The sequence below is a fragment of the Momordica charantia genome, assembly GCF_013281855.1.
Source record: "Momordica charantia cultivar OHB3-1 chromosome 3 unlocalized genomic scaffold, Mcharantia_2.0 BLBB01000003.1, whole genome shotgun sequence".
NCBI lineage: Eukaryota > Viridiplantae > Streptophyta > Magnoliopsida > Cucurbitales > Cucurbitaceae > Momordica > Momordica charantia.
In genome coordinates this window covers 22,595,117-22,618,973 of record NW_028275161.1, presented here as the reverse complement: position 1 = coordinate 22,618,973, position 23,857 = coordinate 22,595,117, and the positions used below count along the sequence as shown (strand labels likewise).

Genomic DNA, 23,857 nt, shown 5'->3' with positions numbered 1-23,857 from the left:
TGATTTATTTATAATATACATTTATTGTTTAATGTATTGAGAATTAACTGATTAATGATGTCAACAATAGCAGTAGTATTGCCACCTGTGCACTCGGAAATGAATAGAACTTGACCCTTTGATTTTGACCGTATCAACGGCTGGCGTTGCTTTATTGCAACGGCTCTGCTAGTGATTACCACACGTGAACAAAGGCGAGAGCACATTTACCTTTATGCCCTTATCCCTCTTTTTACCGTAAAGAAAAAATTGTCCCTCTGCCGGGGCCGACACCAAAGCCCACGTCGTCAAAAAGAGATTCTATCAACATTATTGTCGTTTATTGAACTGTTTCACTCAGACGACAGATCTAATGCCTTTTAATAATAATAATAATAATAATAATAATAATAATGCAAAAGAAATAATGTCTTTGTAATGAATTTGAAAAAAAAAAAAAAAAAAAGACATTCTTGGATCTGTGGGAAGAAACCGAGGAATATTTAAATAAATTTGATATTTAATTATGGAGGCCCACGAGCATCCTCTTTAGTTAGATCTTCTTTGAGCCAAAGACAACTTGGGTGTGCTTTAGAAAATCTCAGATGATTTATTTTGTTTGTCAATTAGAAAGTTAGATTAGAATTATATATTTTACATACCACTAACTATAATAAAATAAAACGGGAAACTTCTAATATTCTTACAATATTGAAAATGTAATATCCACAAAAATATGTTTTCATATTTCTGATTCATATATTATTACAATAACTCATATAATTCTACTTTTATATTTTTTATTTATCATAGGAAGAGAAAGTTAGTCAGTAGACCACTTTATAACCAAAAAGAAAAAAAAGGGTCAGTAGAGTAGACCGTTTGTTTTGGGCCTGGAAAGAGCTCTTCAAGCTAGCCATACGTTTGGGTTTGGGCTTGGGCTTCTATTTGGATTAGATCTTTCTTTTCTGGCCCAACAAGACTCCTCCTCTCAGGCCCAGAAGACCATAACCATTTATTGGTTAAAATACAGCTAGTGAAATCCACTAAAGTACATTCCACTTGGAATCACTCACCATTGATTAATAAATTAAGTTTGTGGTTTCATAGAAAATTAACAAAGCCAAACATAACAATAAAAATATAGAAATAATTAATTAGCTCCAATGAGAGTTTCTTTCTATATTTTTTATCAAATCACTAAACTATGTTCAGATTGATCTAGATCTGAATACTTACCTTCAAAATCGCATAACATGCAACGACCATTTTCGAAACTGTTCAGTTTTTACTCTGAGTTTCGGGATAATTAGAATCCCTAATGTTAGGTAAAGCAACAAATAGGGATGCCCATAAGCCTAATTAAGAGGAATTAAATTGGAGAAGGAGTGAGAGAGAGAGATGATGATGAGGTGATGATGAGAGAGAAGAAAGGGATGTAACAATATTGGAGGCTGAAAGGTCTCACTGAATTAAGGGGAAACTTCTGGTGGGGTTTGTCTGTGTGCTTAATATGTCCCAAGCAACCTACCTTGAGTCTTGTCACTTTCTTCACTGTTCTTCCACATAATATTGGCCCCACTCTCTCTGCCATCTCCATAAATTCTCTTTTTAATCTTCCTCTTCAATTCCTTTCTTAATTTCTTTGCCCTTTGGATTGCAAAACCCCTTTTACTATTGCATATTCAATTACTATCCTTCTTATCTACTACTTTTTCTTTACCAATTCTTACAAGACACAGGGTTTTATAACTATTGATCTGTTATTACGCCTAAAAGTTAAAATTAAAAGTTAATAGGTTTTGAGTACGTAAACCCTAGTGAAAATAGTGGAGAAGTGATGTTGGTCACGGTTTAAACCACAAACCTGTCGTTATGATATATCATGTTAATTAAGTGTGGAGATTCAAATTTACGACATATCTTAACTAGTTGAACTAAGTTGGCTAAGAATGGTTTTTAAGTGACTTATGGAAATTAAAGTTATTATATTCTTGAAATATTCAATATTTACCTCACAAATATTATAGATAACAATACAACAATAAAATGGCAAAGGTTTTCAGATCTGCGCAAGCTGACTCGGACACTTACAGATATAAAAAAAATTGTGAATAGAACTTTAAGAGTTTCATTTGATAAAATAGTTGATGGGACTAAATATATATCCGTAATCCTTTCCTAAAATCAATGTTTATATCATTAAAAGAAAGAGAAAAAGAAAAAGTACTGAAAAATAAGTAATCGAGTTGGTCCACTTGGGGGTAAAGTGTATGTGTGTATATATTATTTAAATTTCATATGGGTGAACTTAAAATTTTCTATCATGTTAAATCTCTCGTAGACGTAACATGATTAGTAAAATATATATGTGTATCTATGTATTATCTGATGATAAAATAAGTCATATCTTATTAACCCTAAATTTCTATTGGTAAAAATAACTATAATTATCACTCGTGAGAGAATTTGTTTTCTTCTCTTTTAAAAAAAAGTTTTTCCTTGCTAAAAAATAAATCAACCAACAAATTAACGAACACCACAAATAGAAATTTTGCTTTCCTCATTAAATAGGGGATGATATAACATTTATAGGACAACCAAATTATTGAGCCTTGGAAAGAAAGAAAATGCAAATATTCTTATAGTTTTGAAATCATGTGATGGGTAAATTAAAAATGTATTTTCTAATGACATGTTAATTATATATCTTTATATTATATGAATTAATTGCACATATTTTTATTGAATTGTGATCTCACTTTCATCCTTCTATATATGTGAGAAAAGAACAAAAATCTCTCTTACCCATTTCCACAGTCACTTCAACGTCAAAACTCTCACCCTCCAATTAACAAACTCAGGAATCTCTCTCTCCAAACCCTAAAAATAACACCAACAGCCTTCTCTCTCTAACGTGAAGTTTTGTTTTTTCTTCTAATTTTGTCTTTTCTAAAGGCGGGTTCGATAACCCTTTTCACCGTTATTAAAAATGAAACTTACTTTTTTCGTTATCAAAACTTGGCTTAAACTTTGAAAACATGTTCATAAGCTTAAAGAAAACAAAGAGTTTAAAATAATTATCAAAAGCATGCTCTAAATTGCCCATAATTGAAAGTTAGATGGTGTTAAGATCCCACCTTGAAAAGAAGAGGGATCTTACAAATACCAATTAATTTTGAGATAGAACGCACGATAAAATTTAGGGTTAACCGATGAAGATTCGTAGCTTCAAACATAAAACCCGAAGTCCCAATCCCAGATGGGAAAGCAAACAATTGAGTTGACCAATATCCAAGCTTATACAATGCATCCGTTGAACACAAAACCCACCAACTTAAATACATAAATGGCAAAGTTGGGAGGTTAAAAAAAAAAAAAAAAACTTGAAACCAAGAATTTATATTACCACTAGTGTCCATTAAAAAGCTCTACCCCTAAAGAAGGTGGTAAATAATTTAAGTTATTTCTAATTCTTCAAAGGAAGGAATTCAAAGAACTGAAGTGGAGTCAGATTAGTACTATTCATGCCTGAAGTTTCTACTGTTTTACCTCCAATAATCTCACCGCTTCTGCTTCTGCTAATTCTGGTGTCACTGCACAGAGGAAAAAGTTGTAGGGTTTCTCCTTCTCCTTCTTCTCCTGAAATTTCCTCTTCTTCCTCCTCCTCGAGCCCAACAATAAAGGGTGCACCAACATTATTGTTGTTGTTGTTATTATGATGGGATTTTTGATGCAATATTGTGGTGACCGTGGCGGCAGTGGTGGTGGAGGCAGTGCCGGCGAGGGGCGCCGCCGCACAATGCATAATCTGCAACGAGGAGGATGCAACAATAATGTTATTATTCTTTTCAGCAAAGGTATTGTTGTTGTTCCTTCGTTGGTGCAATTCCTCGAATTGGAGCCATCCATTGTCTGTCCTGCAGCAATCTCCTGCCATTACACTTGCTTTTGCCGCCCGTTGAATTGGAACAGATTCCTGTGGTTTTCAAAAATTTTAAATAAATTTTATAAAAAGAGGGTACACTACACATAAATCCAAAACACATATATTGACTTTTAGTTACAATAATATGTTGTTATGGAGGGGTTAATATGGACATTTCAGGTTTGTGGTTTAATTTGTGAAGAAACCCTTTAGGACCTCCTCCCACATTTCACACTTAGAAAGACAATTATTGCATCAATCCCACCGTGTCAACCAGAAAAATGAGGAGTCTTATCCTTTGCCACAGTTAAATATCTAACAACTAAGAAAGGAAAAGGTAAAAACAAAAAATTTTTTAAAAAAAATTATCGAGTGATCAAATATTTAATGGTGGCAAGGTAAAATTAATTTCACCCTACCAGTGAGGAGTCAAGTATTTTCTTATCAACAGTATTTATGAATGATGTAACTCCAATAACACTAAGGAAGAGAAATAATACTTCTCTACTAACTAGGTAGGGTTCTTATGGACAAAATTTTTGACAAGTATGAGAGAGAAATAGTATCAATACTACTCCATCAATTCATTATCAACTACATCACTATAGTTTAAGAACAATGCGTGGAGTCGTGAAAAAGAATGATTTCGTTGCGTAAAGGAAGGGAATAGATATCACCGGAGTACTATAAATTTTGTTTAGAAACCCTAGGACATTATTATTATTATTGAATTTGAATGGCGTGAATGGAAAAGGAAGCATGCATCTTCATAAATTTTGAACTTTTTTTTTTTGTTTTTTTAAGGGTGGAGAATGGAAGATGGCATGAAAAGGCGAAGGCGAGAGGCCCAATACCTCGTCCAAAGTTTCATAACAGGCAGCTATAGAGCCGACAGAAAGGAAAGAATGCAGCTTTTAGACCCTTTTCATTTCCCAACAAACTAAGCTTTTTGTTGCCTTCTTCTTTCTTCTCCTCACTTTTTTCCACCCTAAAGCCTTTCATATGCATGGGATGGGACACATTTTTATCTAATCATCACCACAAATTATTATTGTACTAAATTTAATTCTCGTCTGTTTTCTTCTAATTAGTTAATCATGTGGGTCAACTTTTGGAGAAGATCCAAAACAGACAACTTTTTTTCCCTATAACTAAAGAATAATGTATATGATTAGTTCTGAAAACTTGGTCTAAAATAAAAGGTGAGGAAGGGAAAAAAGTTGGACACCTCCGGAAGTGTAGTGCAGTTTTTGGTCTGTTCAACTTCATACGCTGTCCTTCCCGACCCTGTTGACAAAAAGTAAAACAAAAAAGAATACGACTTTACATCTCAACAAAACAAATGGAATGTTTAGAACCCGAAAATAATAAAGATGAAAACAACAAATGAAATTTTATTTCAGCCTCATGCTCATACGACAAAATGGGATGGGCTGAAAGTTACCCATCTGCTTTATTTCAAAGTAACTTCTGTGTTAATCCATAAAATTTGTAAATACGAGCCTAACTCAACGAAAATGGTGAGATTTTGCAGGGAGATTGATTTCTTATTTTGTTTTTTATGCCCCTACGATATTTAATGACATTTTTTTAAAAATCTTTCTCATTCCCAATAACAGAAAAGAAAAAAAGAAAACTAAAATTATTTGAAATTGTCAAGGAGGAATAAACCATCCTCAAACCCAAAAACTAATAGATTGGCTAACTTTAATTCATACATTCACAACAGAAATGATTTTAAAATTTATTTCTCGAGATAAGTCGTTAGATTCCAAAGTTCATGGATTTGGGTATGGATAAATTATAATGATTATGGGAAAGGGGTTTCTGATATGCGATCACCTGAATCTTTGGCTTCAATGATTTGGAGTTCGCGAGCGGCCGCGGAGTTGTCGGCGGCGGATTCCATTTGGCGGCGGCGTTTCTGGCGCTCTCTAGCTTTGTGGTTCTGGAACCAGTAGAACACGTTCTTACCTTCAATCTTACCGTAGCGGCGGAGCTGAGCAGTGATATGTTGAATTTGCTCCGCCGACGGCGTCCGAGTCCCCCGCCGGTACAATTCCTCCAGCACCCTCAACTGCTCCGGTGTTGGATTCCACCTCGAGCTCACCACCACCGGCGCCCCATTGCTCAACTCCCTCTTGCTCTGATCGCCCACCGTTGCTGCAGCATAACAAAATTCAGTCAATCGAAAACATAACTCGATAATAATTATTTTTTAAGGTAAAAAAATATTACACACCCATGTGATGAAAGTGGGAGAAGAAGTCGTTGGTGTGGAGAGGGTTGGAGGAGGAGGAAGGAGAAGAAGTATTGGGGGAAAGAGAAGAGAGTGGGCGAGGAATTAAAGGCCTAAGCTTGCGGCCATTGAAGGAATCAGGAGGGAAGTTGAAGCTATCTCCGCCGTCATTGTATCCCATCATCCACATTTTCATCACCCCCAACAAAATAAGTAGCACTACACAATAGGGTTTTTTTTTTTTTTTTTTTTTTGCTTTTGGGGTTCTTTTTTGGAACTTCCCCTTCAATGGGTGACCAAAGCAGAGCTCAAAGGAAGTAAAAAAATTGATACTTTTAAGTGGGATCTCTCTCTTTCTCTTTCTCTTTCTCTTTCTCTCTCTCAAGCACACACTCTTATGTGGCCACTCTGTGAAGCAAAGGTAGATAATAATAGATAGATATATTATTATATTGGGGAAGGGAAGGGAAGGAGAAGAGAGAAATTGGGTTAAAAACAGTGGAGGGGATGCCCAAATGGCCAATGGCGAATTCCAATATATAGATACAGATATTGATAAAATGTGTGGAATTGGGATTATATTGTTTGAGCTCAAATTGTGAAAGGGTTCTTTGTTTTGGGAGAGAAGCGTGGAATTCTGTTGTTAGAGAAAGAAAGAGAGAGAGTTTTTTGGGAGTGGTGAATGAAAAACGACGTGACGATGATGAGGGTTATGATAAGGTAATTCATTTCTTGTAATTTCTTTGATTCATTTAATTTTATTGTGTCGTGGCTTTCACCCTTATTCTCAATCCAAACTGCCCCTCTTTCTCTCTCTGATGTGTGATTTGGCAGAATTTTTTGTACGGTTGGATTCCCCTTTTACCCTCTTCAATCACCCTCATTTCCATTCTACCCTCCACTCTGTCCACCAATCACAACACATCTCTCTCTTTCTGTATTTATTTTATGCATTATATGGACAGGAAGGGAAAGATCTACACAATATATACAACATTTGCCTTCTGAAACAATTGTCGTATTTGCAACACCAAAACAAAAAAAATGGTAATAAATAAAATTAGACTGAATGAGTGAGTGGGCAATTTTATTTTTGGGTACTTGTATTGTATTCCATTCTCTCTATATTTTTTTTTTCCAAATTTCCTCCTTTTTAAAGACGTTGAATTTAATGGAGGTCCAATATATATCTGAATCCATCTCCCTGCTACTCCCCATGCACCTCTTTTTTTTTTTTTTGCCTCTCTGAACACTAGTCCTTTGGTCATTATGATAGGAATGACTCAATTTTCGAGTCTCTTTCTCTCTCTCTATACCCCATTTGAAATCCAAATGGAATGGAATTCATAATAATTGTTTAATTATTTCTCAAAAGAAAAAAAAAACACAAAATTGTTGTTGGGTTGGGTTGAGGGCCAAGGAAGGGCTAATCACTGCCCTTTCTGAAAACCCTACTGTCTGTCTCTGTGTATTTATAATCTGTCGTGTCTATTACATTGTGTGTAATAACAAGAATAATACCAAACCATCACAATCTCCAACCCCAATGAAAACTCACTACCAAAAAAATAAAATAAAGATTGGATTTTTAAATTCAAAGAACAAACAGCTGCCTGTGTATTGTAAAGTCATTCTTTTTGTAAGAGGAAATTGAATTTTTTGTAGAACAAATCGATGACACGGCCTCTCTCTCTCTCTCTCTCTCTCTCTCTCTCTCTCTCTCTCTCTCTCTCTCTCTCTCTCTCTCAGATCTCAAGATCAGCGAAAAAGAATTCAACGACCCATTTGACATTGACCCTAAAAAATAACCCTATGGGAGGACGGAATGTTCTGTTCTTCTCCCTAAAAACCCTACCATATAATATATATATATATATATATAACTCAATTACACTTTTTATTTTATTATATAAAAACCCTAATCTGGGTTTTCATCTTGGAAATCAAAACATATATATATATATATATATAATATATTTGTAGATTAAATGAGGAAGAAGATGACAATTGAAGGGTGGGATCAGAGAATTAAAACAGTTGAGGGCATGAAAGTCAACTTGTCTGCCAAACCAACAGCTTTTTTTTTTCTTTTTTTAATGTTTTTCACGAGAAATAATAATAATGTGTTGGGTGGGTTAAGTAATGTTGTGTGAAATGAGAAGAAAAGAAAAGTGAGAATGAGAAGGGAAATAAAGTGAAAAAAGAAAAAAATAGATTCCAATTCTCTGGATGGAAATACGTAATCAGAACCCCTTTTTGTCTCCCAATTTTTTTTTTTATTTCTTTTCAAAATATTTCTTCAGTCATAAGTAAAGAATTAGTGGGAGAAACAATATATGTTTTTTTTTAATCTTAATTAATTATCCAACCCTTTAATTTTTTGTTCTTAGCAAGTGTTTTTGTTTGTTTATATGATGATTATGAGCTAGCTGTATCAGCTTCTTCATCTATGTTGTTGTTTTTGTATATATTATTGGTGAGACAATGTTTTAAATTTGGTTATGGCCTATGCTAATAATTCTTCTCACCAAATCATTTACTTATTAATTCTCTCTCTGTATTATCCTTTAAGGTTAACTTATTTTACTTCGAAATTTTTAATTCCAGTAAATGTATGAATCAAAATTTCTGGCTTATACTAATTACATGTCTGGAGTGAACTTTTTGTAATATGGAGAGACTATCAAGTTATTTTACTATATATACAACATTTTCTATATAGAGAAGGATGAAAAGTAGTAAAGAAGAAATTATTATTTCCTAAGTTTTAGTGAACATATCGATTTAAATATTTAATCGATGATTAATCTAAGATTGATTGGATTTTTTTATTTTGTCATGTTCATAATTACTTCCCTAAAATTTGTTGTTTCTATCTTTTTTTCTCTTTTTAAACTTATTCAACCATTAATATATTATATATGTGGCCATTATTAAAAATATTTATTGGAAGATGAATTCGCCCCACCCACCCAAGTACCAAAAATATTTATTATGTAATTACCATTTGTCTCATTTATATTTATATAGGTGTGTGTTCAGGAGAATTATGCTCCTATGCAAAAACAACCTTATCTTTTACAACACGTCGCTATATATATACATCGATAATGGTTAATGCAAGGACCATATAGATATCTTTTAAAGCACATCGAAAAAATCGGTTAATGCAAGGACTATAATACATATTTGGGACGACAATCTTCAATCAAACACTACACTACCATCCCTTTCTTCTCTCTCCTAACGTAAACATAAAGATACGAGCATCGGCAGAATTCTAACCTCAACATAATTTAAAAAAGAAAAAAAAAATCCCTCGTAAGAATCACACAAAACCCTTTTTGGAAGCAGAAACCAAAAAGAAGTAGATATTTATGTGAGAAAGTTAATTGGTCCAATCGAACAGTAGTAAGTATAAAGAAGCATATGATACAATAAAATCAGGGGTTGAGTAATTAATTAGATTTGTGATTAGAGGGATGAATGAATGAGGATGTCTTGTCTCCGAAACTCATCAGTTGTGTGTCGTTAATGCAATTCAGTGCATGACAAAAAGAGAGAGAATCAGACAGGCTTTTTAATATACATTTGACTATCATTTTATTAGCTTATTATAATTAATTAATTAATTATTGTGTGTTGGGGTTTTGGGAATGTGGGTGCCTCGGCAATAGCCCAGTCTGCCCCTTTCTTTTCTTTCTCTATTTCACCATCTGATCAGAGGCTGCTGCACCCACGTACTCTCTACACCCACTACTTCATCTTTTTAATCAAAACTTAAAATCTTTATCACACAGAGACACACAGAGGGATAAATATACCATTTTTATGCTATGTTTTCTCATGCATGCAGCTGTTTCTCTTTTACCTGATTACCTCTGCTTACATGATTTACAAGGACATAATTTTCAGGTACCAAGAACAAGAATGACCAAAATATATCTATGTTTTACTTTTTTTCCTTTTTTTTTTATTTAACAAAATTTCCAGACTCTAACAATCCAGCTGAATAATTAATATATATATATATATATATATATATATAATTACCTAGCCAGCTAAATTTGTAGACTTTGGGAAATGGAAGAAGGATTTGAGAAGTGCCTTAATAATTTGCATAAGATTAGAGGATTTTTTCTTATATTTTCATGCAACTATGGTATATAGTATAATATCTTGTATCTTCTTTAAATCTATTTTTAGTACAGATATTGAAGTCTTGGTTTTTAAAAATAAAAATAAAATTAAGTAGCTAACTAAACTTAGACATTTCTGTGTAGGAGATAAATATGATGTATGAGAAATCATACAAAGACCAAGAGAGTGTCAAATTAAAGAGAAAATTAAAATAGATAAATGGAGATAGGATATGCCCTTTAGTTTATCAATTTAATGACATGATTGTCCGCACTATTATTTTCCTTCTATTAAAAATTATTTTAACTCTAAACTAGGAAAATAATTTAATTAAATTAACAATCACATTAAAATTTCCCAAAGAACAATAAGATTTCTCAACATACTCGATTGAAATTAAGAAACATGCTTATTTGTCAATATGTGCTGGACAAGGTACCCATAATTTGATATCCCCGCTTTTACAATATTGTTGAACTTAAAAGAAAAGGATTATTGATTAATGAAACTAGAACATTAACGTAATTGACACGATATATAAATGTATAATTTGAATTTAAAAGTATATTGTTTTGTATTATATTGATTTAGAAAAAAGTTAGGTACGTTTAGAAACACTCTCGTTTCTTGTTTCTTGTTTTCGATTTTCTGAAGAAATCTAAACATCTTGCAACTAACTATGTTTTTTTTTTCTTCTCTTTTGGATCATTCTTAAAATTATATAAAAATTTTAGAAACAACCAAAATCTTTTTTCTTTCTTGTTCTCATTTTCAATTTGTTTCAAAACCTAAATAAAAGTATTATTTTACCGTATTTAAATTCATGGATGTTGGAACCATACAATTAATTTTTCTTTATTAAAAATATAGAAACAGAAACAATAAATATTTAGTTTTAGATTAAATCACTTCAGCTTGCTAATATAAGAGCACCGAATAGAATCTAGTAGTTATATATAATTATTTTGAAGCACAGCTTTATCCATTTTCCATTCTCCAAAATTAATGGATCATAATTTGTTTCTTTCACCGAACCCTTCAAAAATGAAAAAAGAAAATAAACAAATAGTTATTAATAATAACCCTAGAAAAACTAATTGAACTTTTAAGCAGCTTTTTTCTGTAATTATATTGGTGTTTTAATACTGAAAAATTCTATGAAATGACAACTTTTTTACCGAAGGCAAGGTTAAGAGTTGAGACAAAGAACGGAACAAAGTTATCTCAAAAAAATTTCCCCCTTTTCTTATGGTTTTAACTTTTAATTCTTTGAAATGACATAAAGACGTGAGAGATTTCAACTTATACAAGATTGCATAATCTTATATTGATTGGAGTGCAAGCAAAATTTCACATCAATTGGACAAGGAGCCCACTTTTATAATGAAGTATTTTCGGTAAAACTAAGATTACTTTCAAAGTGAACCATATTTTATCCTTATGAAAAATTTAGAAAGTTGGTTGTTTTAAGTTTTAACCATTTATGTAAAGAACAAATTAAATGTTAGGAACTAACCTAAACTAGTAATGGAAATCTATGTCAAGGGGCATTTTAGTAATTACATGGTCAAGTGAATTTTAGAGATAATGGTAGCCCTTTTCAGCCGGCGAGGAGCATGGAAGAGCAACAAATGGCTTCCATTCTCACCCAATAAAACGCCAAACTCCTCTCCCATCGGACGGACGCGTCTGGTCCGTCCGATCATTACCCCTCCTCCAATCTCCACCCTCCATCCATTCATCAACCACCACCGTCGGATCACTCCAAGGCGTTACTATAAATAACGAACTCTTACACAACGTCTTTTCTCGTCCTCAGTACTGTCCGTGGCCGTTGGAAAATCATCTTGGTCTCCCGGTTTTGCCCTCACCCACCAACCGAAAATGCGTGAGATTCTGCACATTCAGGGAGGGCAATGTGGGAACCAAATCGGCGCGAAGTTCTGGGAGGTGGTTTGCGACGAGCATGGCATCGACCCGACCGGCAGGTACTTTTCAAATTCTTAGAATTCCATCTCAAAATTACCATGACAGTAATCTATGTCCTTTGAATTTTTGTACCATCTGAATATTCAATTGTAACAAGGATGTTCGGCATCCCTAATTAATCTAATTAGTTTGAAAAAGATACACAACAAAATTAAGATTTTGAGGTATTTGTTTTGATTTGGTCCATTTCATGTGTGTAAAAGAATTCTGAGTCTCGGCGTGTGATAGGTATGCCGGAAATTCGGAGCTGCAGCTAGAGAGAGCGAGCGTGTATTACAATGAAGCGAGTGGGGGAAGGTACGTGCCGAGGGCGGTGCTGATGGACCTTGAACCAGGAACAATGGACTCCGTCAGGACAGGGCCGTACGGCCAGATTTTTCGGCCAGACAACTTCGTGTTCGGCCAATCCGGCGCCGGCAACAACTGGGCTAAAGGCCACTACACAGAAGGTGCAGAGCTTATTGATTCAGTGCTTGATGTTGTCAGGAAGGAGGCTGAGAATTGTGATTCTCTTCAGGGTAATCAACTCTCCATTGTTCCTTTGGGTTTAAGAAAGGTCTGTTTCAAAACAAAACTAAAAGAGGGCTTATTGGATTCAAATCGAAACAAGTGAGGGAAGAATTGTAGAAAAGATAAAACGATTATTATTCAAAACAGAATGACATAATAGAAGTGTGTTCTTGAATTGACTAGCCGGCAGTTGAAGTGGCCTTACTTGAGTACGAGCCAAAAGTTGCTATAATAGCCGGCTTTTAATTTGTCGATACCATTAATTACTCTGCTGACATAGAATTCTTGATTCTTTCGCCGTACCATTCGATTTAGAGTATACTTTATTCTTAGATACTGACACAATGTTAGAATTCTAACGGTTCTCGAATCGTATCTCGCAAATATTCTCCCGATCCTTCAAAATTGAGGTGTGAATGGGTTGATTCTCCTAATCAACTCCCTATTTTACTTAATTTTCATCTATTTTGTCCAACTTTTCAGGGTTTCAAGTGTGTCATTCACTTGGAGGTGGAACAGGATCTGGAATGGGTACTCTTCTGATCTCCAAGATTAGGGAGGAATATCCAGATAGAATGATGCTCACTTTCTCAGTGTTTCCATCTCCAAAGGTGTCAGACACTGTTGTGGAGCCATATAATGCTACTCTTTCAGTACATCAACTAGTAGAGAATGCTGATGAATGTATGGTACTTGACAATGAAGCACTCTATGACATATGTTTTAGGACTCTCAAGCTCACCACCCCAAGTTGTGAGTACACCTTCAAATTTTCAACTTTTATCTTGTCCCACTTGATTGTAAGTTTAAGTTTTAATGCTGATCTTCATTCTACTCTTTCAGTTGGGGACTTGAATCATCTAATTTCAGCAACAATGAGTGGAGTTACCTGTTGCTTGAGGTTCCCTGGCCAGCTGAACTCGGACCTCCGAAAACTGGCTGTGAACTTAATCCCTTTCCCTCGACTTCATTTCTTCATGGTTGGCTTTGCACCTCTGACGTCCCGTGGATCGCAGCAGTACAGATCTCTGACAGTTCCTGAATTGACGCAGCAAATGTGGGATGCCAAGAACATGATGTGTGCAGCTGATCCACGCCATGGCCGATATCTTACGGCATCTGCCATGTTTCGAGGCAAAATGAGTACCAAAGAAGTCGACGAGCAGATGATGAATGTGCAGAACAAAAACTCTTCCTACTTCGTGGAATGGATTCCAAATAATGTGAAGTCTAGCGTTTGTGACATTCCACCTAAAGGGTTCCCTCTGGCTTCTACTTTCGTTGGAAATTCAACTTCAATACAGGAGATGTTTAGAAGAGTGAGTGAGCAGTTCACAGCAATGTTTCGTAGGAAGGCCTTCTTGCACTGGTATACTGGAGAAGGAATGGATGAGATGGAGTTTACTGAAGCAGAAAGCAACATGAACGATCTTGTTGCCGAGTATCAACAGTATCAAGATGCCACAGTTGATGAAGACCTTGACTATGAAGATGATGATGAGGGCGCTGAGATTTAACCGTTTGTTCGAGCAGTTTGCTGTTCATATCGTACAAGCAGTGTTTTATCAATACAATTTTCAGTTCTGAAGTTTGATCAGTGAGGGGAAATAGATTCTCATTTCCTAATGTGAAAGAATGTGTTGTATGTTTCTAAGTTGTTTCTGTTCTATGAAATGTGAAAGTTGATGATTTTGAAACATATCGGTGAGGTAAAAGTTTTACCTTTCTCCAATCTCCTCCAAGAATTACTTATCCACGAAATTGAAGAATTCGAGTATGAGCCACAACAGGACACCTAAACGATGATTTTGGAAATCAGCAAGTTTCAATTTCAACGGAGTTAATAACTCGTCGATGTGAATGTAAAAGTGAGAATGGAAATTTTTTAATAAAATTTCAAATGTGAATGAGGAAATGCACAGGAAGACAAGAGGCAGAGAATCTTTTCCTCAACATACCATCTAAATGCAGCATAATTCACAATGATAAATGTTCGTGGTCCAGTTGATCAACATTCAATAGCTGAAGTCAAATTTCTAATCTACACGACTATAGCCAAATGTCAATTCTTTTCTTCAATCTGATTTATAAACCACCCACTAATTTTGCCTAGTGAAAAACAAAGGATAATCGGACTTAGTTTTAAGCTACATCATCGAATTCAGAAAACCTCTTGCACGCCAATATGCGAAATGATAATATTCTGTAGCATACATCAAGAGAGAGAGAAAAGAGATGAAAAAGGAGGGAACTTCGTGGCACGAACAAGGAACATTTTCAAAACTAAACGGTTTTATTATTATAAAAGGAGATTGTTCTGTCAAATGAACGAGGTACTTAAGACTTGAGAGAGAGCAAATAATGACTTCAAATAAGGAACAACAAACTGAAATATAGCATAAATTATAATCACTTTTTCTTGGCAATGAAGAGTCCCCATCTTTGCTCACCACTGGAGCTCCGGACTAGTTTTGCTTTCCAACCATCTACTATTTCGTTGTAGTCCTCCTGAATTGAGTTCAATCACAGACGAGTGAGGAAAAAACACCGAACTAGAAGCAAATACTACCATTAAAAGTACCAAAAAGGGAGAAAAAACTTACCGCAGAAAAGTCCTGAATGAACTCTTCCTTCTCTTTTTCTATAGTACTCAATTCACGTTGCAAAACTCTGATGAACTGAAGGATGCAAACATGTAAGATCTTTAGATATGAAAGTGCAACATAGTGCGCTACTATGAGTCTACAAAGAAAACATTAATACCTGATCAGTGCGATCCTCTGCAATGACCTCGTCAAAGCCAGCATCTCGCAGCATCTGTTGAAAATATAAAATCTATAATGAGCTTGCATGATAAAAAAAACAAGAGCCACTAACCAAGAGAGAGCTGAATGAGATAGTTAAACTTGCCTGACCATATGCCTTTACATCATGAAGATCATATCCTCTCTGCTTGATATACTCAGCAAACTCTTCTGTCGGAGTACTGTCACTTCTGCAATAATCACTGATAAGAACCTTACCTCCTGGCTTCAACCACTTGTAAAAGGTTTTAAACAGCGCAGGTTTATCCTGCAATAGATCAATAGTTCAGAAAATTCAGATATGCAGATACTACGAAGAAAGAAAAAGTAAAACAAAAGGTCTTGAGACCAATTATGACTGCCATATCTCGCAAGATTACCATATTGAAACATCATTATACGGTATAGATTTGTAGCTTGATCAGATTGTCAATCATGTATAATAAACCCAGTCTGGTAATTTCCAATATATGCTTAAACGAATATGAAATTAGTTTGTTAATAACAATTGTTGAGTTTGGAAATTGACAACAAGCTCAACTACATTTTGATGAATGAGAACTAAAGAAAAGATAAATAAATACTGATAATTAGTAAAAAATGAGATCCCCAAAGAACATGGAGATATTTCTTACTTGAATGTGTAATATTGTGTCCCGGCTGTATATCACATCAAAGGTATTTTCTGGATATGTTTTCTTGGTACAATCAGCAACCTCGAATTCAACAGGGCATTTGCGTCCAATGGCCGCCTCGAGAGCAAAAGAAATCATGTTGATGGAGAGATCAATGCCAACAACCTCGACATCAAAGTTCTCTGCCATATAAAAGTCACCACCCCCAATGCCACAACCAACGTCTAGAACTTTTTGACCAGGCTTCAGTTCTAGCTTTGCAACGAATTCTTTGGTGGTCTCTACATTTACGGAAAGGTAAACTTTTTTAAATAACGATTAAAATTAAACATACTAATCAATAAACAACCGTTTGGTTCACAGGTCTACGAAAGCTTAGATTTGCCTAGCATACGATGAGGAAGTTTGTTTGTGAAGCGAATAAACTTTGGAAGCCTAAAGTTTACTGTGTCCCTTTTTGGCTCGTAGGTTAACGATTTGTGAAGACTAATGTAGAGTTTATGTAGTCTGTAAGATAAGTGTAACCACAAACTCAACGTAATCCCAGACATCCAATCCCATGTTATACAAATACGATCTATGAGCCAAACACCCCTAACTGAATTGAAAGGATACTATTTAATTAGCAAGCTGAGGACCTCCACCAACCTTCTCACTTCATATTTTTAATCTAGTCGTCACGCCCTTCACTGCTTCATCAGAAAAGAAAATTAACAATAACATTTGACAGGAGTCCACATCGGTGAGAACAATTGTGGTTTGTGCACAAGGCTAAGTCCTTCTGACTGCCCTGGATGGACCCCACTTCGTCTTGAATTCAAATATATATATATGTGTATATATATATATAATAATAAAAATTTTAAATTTTAAAAGTATTTTTGTCTAACTTGCTAAAATTTTTAAAATGGAAAGATTATATTTATAGAAGGACACCTATTCGTTAGTTCATGTGGAAAGCACACAAGATACTACTCATAAACAGTGGGAGATCCTACGTACAATCACAAGTCTAACTTCTCTTTATAATAAGCTACTGCAGATTTTTTTCACACCAAAAAAAAAACTAATTTCACTTATCAAACTATAATAGATTTTCACTCAGGAAAAATTACACGAGTAGAAGTTGTCAGCTCATAATGAGATAAACCTTGAATAACTAAGATTCTCAGTACTTACATCACGAACCGATCCTGCAGTTAGTGGTCAAACTATTTCCCAAAAAGAAGTATATTAAATCATCTAAATGCGTTGGCATTGAAAAGATTAGAGACATAATGACAGCAGAACAAGAAGAGAATTTAACAATAAGGCTTACCTATTCCTCCTGTACTGACAAAACCTTGACCAAATACACGCTCGTAACGCAGTATGCCATTACATTTATATTGGACATTATCTAAAAATCTCTGGAATCCCTTGTCTTCCTGTGAGTGGACTTTCTGCCATACCCAGCAAATCTAAGTAAAATCGAAGTGTGCATTTTGTTAGTAATAAACAGTAAGAAACATAAAAAGGAACAGAGAGATCAACTTCCACCAGAAAGTACCTGGTTTTTGTTAGTAATAAACAGTAAGAAACATAAAAAGGAATAGTGAGATCAACTTCCACCAGAAAGTACCTGGTTTTGGTTCTTCTTAGCTCGTACATAAGCACCAATACATTTGGAGCTTATAAGAGAGAGTTCATAGGAGTTTCCACACTCATCGCGCATTTGGCATTCTTTAAAAATCTGCAAATGATGTAAAAGAGGTTTTCAAGCTGGGAATGTCGTGATCTACATTCTAAGAACTCATATGCTAAGTATAAATGGACAATCTTCACATGCAAGACCAAATATACATCAAACTAGTATGACATCAACCTGGCACCATCAGACATACTTGTCTTTTACAATCTTGAGGAGAAGCAAAAGTAATGGGAAGGACATAACGTCGTGCACTTCAATAGACGACTCCTACAGATGCTTTGTTCTAAAATTACCTCTGCTAGTTCCACAAGTACTACCGAATCATGTATATAGTAATAGCCATTTTATCAGAAAAGGTTCACTGATGCAGTCTTTTATGAATTATTCCTAAAAACTACATCAGGATTGTGAACCTGGAAAAACATTATCTTTATAAACTATATATTTAGGGCTAATGCATATATAAATTCTCCATTATACATTATTCATTTATTCTTTTCCATCACAATTTCAGCAAAGCACTATCAGATGACAACCTGTTGGTTTTTCCTTTTTTTTTTCTTCTTTTAATGATAATGATGATTCGTTGAAGTTGAAGTTGAATAGCAATAGGAAATAATAGTCATACAGTTAATCCACAACATCTGAAGGTTTCAAAGGGGTAAAAATTTATGAAAATAATAATAAAGAAGATGAAAACAACCTTTGTATAAAACCTGGGTTCCCTATAATGCGTTGGGTTGTATTTGCGCTTAGAGTCTCCAGACTGGTGAAAACATGACTCTCTGAAGAATATATATCCACCAACCTTCAACCATTTCATTATCCTTCCAGCCAAATTCTCCACCTATGGTTCATATATCAAAAAAATAGGTTTCTTGAAAGGAAAAGTAATATGAAGCAGGCTTAATCTAATGAAGATTGCAAAATATTGAACTCCAGGATTTAACGTATAATTTCTCCAGGTCTAATAGAAGAAATTTGTAAGCTGAAATGAGAACAAAAGAGAACAGCGCATAAATAAAATAGATCCATAAATCCATAAAACACGTGACATGTGCATACAGAACAGCAAAAAGAAAAAGGAAGAGAAAGAAACCCTTAAAAATCTTTTTATCTTGATACAAAAAATAATAATAATAATAAATAAATAAAATATGAAATAGTCTGTGCTAGCCAAATGCTTTGTGCTATTTAACAACCAAATTGGCTATCTTCCATAGCATGAAAAATAATATAAATATTGTTTAGTCTGCTCTTAGTTCGAATTAAGAATTAGCCACAGCTTCCTCAGTCTAGGCAATAGGCTAATACCATTTGTCTTCCGTTCAAAGTTTGGTTGAGGATTTTTATGTCCTCAATTAAAGAGCAACTCAAAATAATGCATCGCATTCTTGAACAAACAACCTACCAAAAACCATTCATGTACAATAGTTCAAGAAAAATTCTGATTTTCCGATTCGATCAACAACACGTAGTAAGTCATAGGCAATTGGTAAAATTGAAGACTCCAATGTCATGTAGTGTGCACCGTCCATTGGCTCCTAAAGCACCAAACGGTAGGAAAGAAATTATAGTACCTCTTTATCAGATAAATACATGAGCAGCCAATTTGAGAATATCAAATCTATTGACTCATCAGAAATGAGTAGCTCTGGCGATGTCACATCGGCACAAATGAACTTGACGTTCTTGTGGTGGCTGTTGATGCTTTCATTCTACAATTATAATATTAAGGTTATAAGATACAAAATACTACCGTGCAGGTGCAAGTATAAAACAACAGTTCCGTTTTGGCATGATATGAAATTCATTTTTAACCTTACCTTCTTTATTGCATTCTCTATGAAGTCTAGAGCAATAACATGGCCAGCCTTCAGCGCTAATTCGCCAGTAAAACGGCCGATTCCTGCTCCAAGTTCCAATACGGTTTTGCCATCATAATCAGGAAGCAGAGAAAGAACCTGTGGAGGGCCAGTTTAAGGACTCTGCATATATCTTAAACACTGATGCTACATCTTACAAATTTCCTCGACTCTGAATTAGAGTGGAGAAAGTACGAATTGACTCCGGCTCCAACTAACGTAATCCTAAGATTTAACGAATGAACCGAATCATCCAGCTTCATAACTGGAACTGTTCAGAACTATACTACTAATACTGAAAATTGAGAATAAGATGGAACATTCTGCAATACGATCAATTATACCGAGAAGACAGATCTTAAACCAGACAAAACGACAACATCTGTGACCGAACCATATGATAAATTCAAACATATCAAACAGAAAAAAAAAATGACGCTAATACTAATGAAGGACGTGAAGTTAGAAGCATTACTTCAGGTCGCTCTTCTTTGTCAAGATCAGAGGCTTGGGAGTCAAGCATCATAGCCTCCACAGTCAAATCCGCAGAGTGCTCCATCCAGTAGTTCTTCTGCACCTCGCGCTCCTCTCCTTTTAAAGACGAAAGCAACAGATCCAGTCAGGAAAAGTTGAACAGAAATGGAAACACAGTGTGAATTACAGTACAGAAGAATGAGAGATTTACCGGCATTGTTAGGAGAAGCCATTGCCGCCGATTAGAACCGAGAAAGAAGAATGCGAGAGTGAGGAAGAGGAGGAAGATAGAGATATAAACGAAGCCTAAGAACCCTCAACGGCGAGGCGGCATCTGGAAAAGCTCCTGGATCTTCGGTTGTTTGCTCTACCTCTCTGCTGCATTCCACGGCTGCGGCAAGATGCTGGTAGAACTGCTCGCGCTTCTCCCTCTCTGTTACGTCGAAATTTTGTTGCGAAGGATTCCCCGACTTTGGAGGGCCTTTTATACTATCGAACAGTTCGCGGCGTTGGGATCGCGATTTTCGCCTCTCGGCCTCACTCAGCAGTCTTTTTATAATTTTTAGGTTTACAATATTTTTACTTACCGATATGGGCCGGGAAAGATTTACCGTTATTTATTTTATTTTTCCCTCGAATTTCTTTATACATTCATCTTTTTAAATTTTTTAACTGTGGTGAAATAGGAGATATTTAGTAAACACCTAACTAGTTTATGACATTATTTGTGCCCATCTCACAGGTTACATGTTAGGTGTTGATTTTCTCACAATATTTCAATTTATTATTCTTCACTTGTCTTTATTATTTATTAATCTCGTTATTCTATTATTAATAAACGTGACACGATAGTATACTAAAAAAAAATAGGTAGAGTAGTATGGACTAGTTAAATAATCATTTTATTTTTAATTTTATGTTTTTTAGAATTAAACTTAAACATTAGTTTATATTATTTTGGAGTTATATACTCTTTAATCAAATTTGTGTTTTGTCTTTTTAAGATTGGCTAAAGAGTTGTATTTTTAGTAAATGTTAAAATGTACCTTGAGAAAACCATTATAAATTTTGAAATTTTAAAACTAAAAAAGAAATAGTTTCCCAACAGAATTATTAATAGCATACTATTAACATTATGATAATTAATATTAATATTAAATCAATTTTTGAGTCAAATATAATTCAACTTATTAAGATTAAATTATGTAGATTTAAATATTTGTTATTTATTTAAAAGGTAAAATGAAGGATTAAACCTCAACTTCTAACATATAAACAAAATTATTAATTTCTAAAATATGTTCGTATCGACAATCAAATTTCTTCTTAGCATAAAAGTATTTATACTCGTATTTGACTTACTTTAAATAACATTTGAAATTATATTATAAAATCTAATAAAAATATAATTAAGTGGATAAAACATCTCATACTTTTTAAAGGTTATATTTGATACTGCGCTATATAAAAAGGAAAAATCATATTACAAAAGAATAAAAAAAAATATGAATAACAATGATTTACTCCCCATCTAATTAAAAGTGTCAACTGGAGTAACGTTTGGCAATCAAAAAATGCAAGTTAAATCGAAGTATAAGAATTCACTAGAAAACAAACGATTCTGATACCTTGAACCTTTTTTTTTTTTTTTTTGAGTAAAGATACCCTTGAAGTTTTTATTTCAATTACTAAACATTAGTTTAATATATTGCACTCGAGATTGGATCTGGCAAATAGCCAAAGCATCAAGTTACATATAATCTAATGATAAAAACATGCAATTAAATATGGTTCCATCCTCCAATTTTTATTTATTTATTTTCCATCTACAAATTTTTTAGAAGTCCACTTTCTTTTTCCATACGTTTGTATATATTTAATTTAATAGATAAATGACATGATTTTAGTTAGGTAGATATGACGTATTATATATGGAATTCTATTAATACGGATTAAATAGAAGTACTCAATTTTCTTGCTTAACAGAAGTACGACGTAATTAAACATTGTTATTTAATTTAAGGAAAATCAGCAGCTAAAAATTGTAATTGAATTAGCATTAAAAAAAAAGGGTTTCGAAATTTCAACAGCTTTTGTCAGTATTTGATTAATCACGAGACCGGGTCATTGGCTGGAGATGTTCGGAATCAATGTGGGGTCATCAACTTGTAAATGGTATTTTTCTTATTTTAGAAATTAAATTAAAGGTCATTCATAAACTTGAAGACCACGCGCGGTAACGTACCATGGTACTACCGCCACTTTCAACCTCCACGTGTCAATCTTTTAATTGGATGGCAAAAATATCATATCTGTTTAAGAAAATGTCATGAGCTCTATTATTTTTCTTTCTAAAATTTTTTATTTTTATTTTGATTAAATTATGTTATTTGTGTAAAATTTTAAACTCTAATATATTGCGTTTTTTTCCCCTTTATCTTCCTAATTTTAATAATATAATTTTACATTTTACATTTTACATTTTGTAGCCAAGAAAAAAGAGAAGGAAAAAGGAGCTACAACACGTGTGAGTGTCACATGGGGGGATACTTTTTGCATTGCATTATTGTTATTTGTGAGAAAACAATATATTGATCGATTGGGACGGGGACCTGAAATTAAAAAAAAGCCATGGATCTCGAGAAAGACCACACAGCACTGAAAGCAATGTCCTCCTTTGGCACCATCTCTCTTGTCTTCATTCCCCTCCGAATCACGTGCATCTTTCCCTCACAAATTATTGATGTAAATTAGATTATTAGTGAACAATTGCATTGTGGTATAGTTGATCCTCCAGAATAAATGAGCGTAGAAATTTTAATTTTCAAATTATGTTAACACATGTCGTTTTACTTTGTTTCAATTTTGTTGATTGATTTATATTATAATTGTTGAGTCGAGTTGAACACAATAAAATGTTCTTTTATTTTTAATAATTAAACATTTTGAATCTTTTTTTTTATCGTTATTCAATATTTTGCGAGGAAAACACAATGAATGTTAGACTTTACCTATTGATGTATTTTCAAACGTGGAATTAAAATTAGTAATAGTTGGAGTATTTTTATATAATGATAAATATATTTTAAATAATTATTATATTATTTTATAGACGTTGTTGGAAAGTAAAACAAAACTAAAACATGTTATTGAATGAAATATAATTAACATTAACCATGAGCCAAAATTGTTAAATTATTTAAACCCAACTATCTCTCCATACAAACCAGCTCGAAATCATGCAACTAAGTTTTATACACACACATTGCGTGTCCTTTTTTTAAAATCTCTAATTTATTAGTCATATATAATTACATAATATGACGTTAAATTCAGTTTTAGTTTGTTTTTTTTTTAATTGAAAGTTGTTTGTTGGTAATTAAACAATATTATAAACACTCGGAGACAATTTTCCCACTGATTCTGGGAGACAACTCCATGTAAGGAAATTTGGGTCATCACGTCACGTCATGAAAGTGAGGTGAATAAAGCACACCAGGCTGGAAGGAATTTGACATACGATGGATATGACATCATGTAATGATGGAGCATCTTTAAAGTCGGCATAACATCAGACTCTAGTAGTATGGTCCTAATTTTCTAG

General features: G+C 34.0%; 3 protein-coding genes across 3 annotated transcripts; 1 reads left to right on the top strand and 2 right to left on the bottom strand.

The window, feature by feature from the left end:
• Positions 1 to 3,219: 3,219 nt before the first annotated feature.
• Positions 3,220 to 6,827, bottom strand: LOC111008990 (uncharacterized). Its single transcript, XM_088121508.1, has 4 exons — positions 6,150 to 6,827; positions 5,750 to 6,070; positions 5,136 to 5,194; positions 3,220 to 3,958 (listed from the first exon to the last, which is right to left on the bottom strand). Exons 1-4 carry the CDS (start codon positions 6,340 to 6,342, stop codon positions 3,449 to 3,451), a joined length of 1,083 nt encoding a protein of 360 aa, XP_087977634.1. The 5' UTR covers positions 6,343 to 6,827; the 3' UTR covers positions 3,220 to 3,448.
• Positions 6,828 to 11,925: 5,098 nt separating this feature from the next.
• Positions 11,926 to 14,484, top strand: LOC111008558 (tubulin beta chain). The gene is made up of 4 exons (XM_022281293.2): positions 11,926 to 12,274; positions 12,504 to 12,793; positions 13,269 to 13,538; positions 13,629 to 14,484. Exons 1-4 carry the CDS (start codon positions 12,171 to 12,173, stop codon positions 14,300 to 14,302), a joined length of 1,338 nt encoding a protein of 445 aa, XP_022136985.1. The 5' UTR covers positions 11,926 to 12,170; the 3' UTR covers positions 14,303 to 14,484.
• Positions 14,485 to 15,059: 575 nt separating this feature from the next.
• Positions 15,060 to 20,775, bottom strand: LOC111008557 (phosphoethanolamine N-methyltransferase 2). The gene is made up of 12 exons (XM_022281291.2): positions 20,465 to 20,775; positions 20,255 to 20,370; positions 19,741 to 19,878; positions 19,495 to 19,632; positions 18,618 to 18,761; positions 17,846 to 17,956; positions 17,543 to 17,684; positions 16,225 to 16,505; positions 15,696 to 15,857; positions 15,549 to 15,602; positions 15,389 to 15,463; positions 15,060 to 15,293 (listed from the first exon to the last, which is right to left on the bottom strand). Exons 1-12 carry the CDS (start codon positions 20,484 to 20,486, stop codon positions 15,195 to 15,197), a joined length of 1,482 nt encoding a protein of 493 aa, XP_022136983.1. The 5' UTR covers positions 20,487 to 20,775; the 3' UTR covers positions 15,060 to 15,194.
• Between the last annotated feature and the right edge of the window lie 3,082 nt (positions 20,776 to 23,857).

Bases quoted from the DNA above. Each gene is read 5' to 3' on its own strand.
- LOC111008990 (XM_088121508.1), bottom strand. From the start codon at position 6,342: ATGAAAATGTGGATGATGGGATACAATGACGGCGGAGATAGCTTCAAC. The intron at 6,071-6,149 runs GTGTGTAATATT...GTTATGCTGCAG, and splicing joins CTCCCACTTTCATCACATGG to CAACGGTGGGCGATCAGAGC. The intron at 3,959-5,135 runs GTGTCCAACTTT...TGAAAACCACAG, and splicing joins ACTGCACTACACTTCCGGAG to GAATCTGTTCCAATTCAACG.
- LOC111008558 (XM_022281293.2), top strand. From the start codon at position 12,171: ATGCGTGAGATTCTGCACATTCAGGGAGGGCAATGTGGGAACCAAATC. The intron at 12,275-12,503 runs GTACTTTTCAAA...GGCGTGTGATAG, and splicing joins GGCATCGACCCGACCGGCAG to GTATGCCGGAAATTCGGAGC. The intron at 13,539-13,628 runs GTGAGTACACCT...CTACTCTTTCAG, and splicing joins CAAGCTCACCACCCCAAGTT to TTGGGGACTTGAATCATCTA.
- LOC111008557 (XM_022281291.2), bottom strand. From the start codon at position 20,486: ATGGCTTCTCCTAACAATGCCG. The intron at 19,633-19,740 runs GTAAGGTTAAAA...TTATAATTGTAG, and splicing joins TAGAGAATGCAATAAAGAAG to AATGAAAGCATCAACAGCCA. The intron at 15,858-16,224 runs GTAAGAAATATC...GATCTATTGCAG, and splicing joins ACACAATATTACACATTCAA to GATAAACCTGCGCTGTTTAA.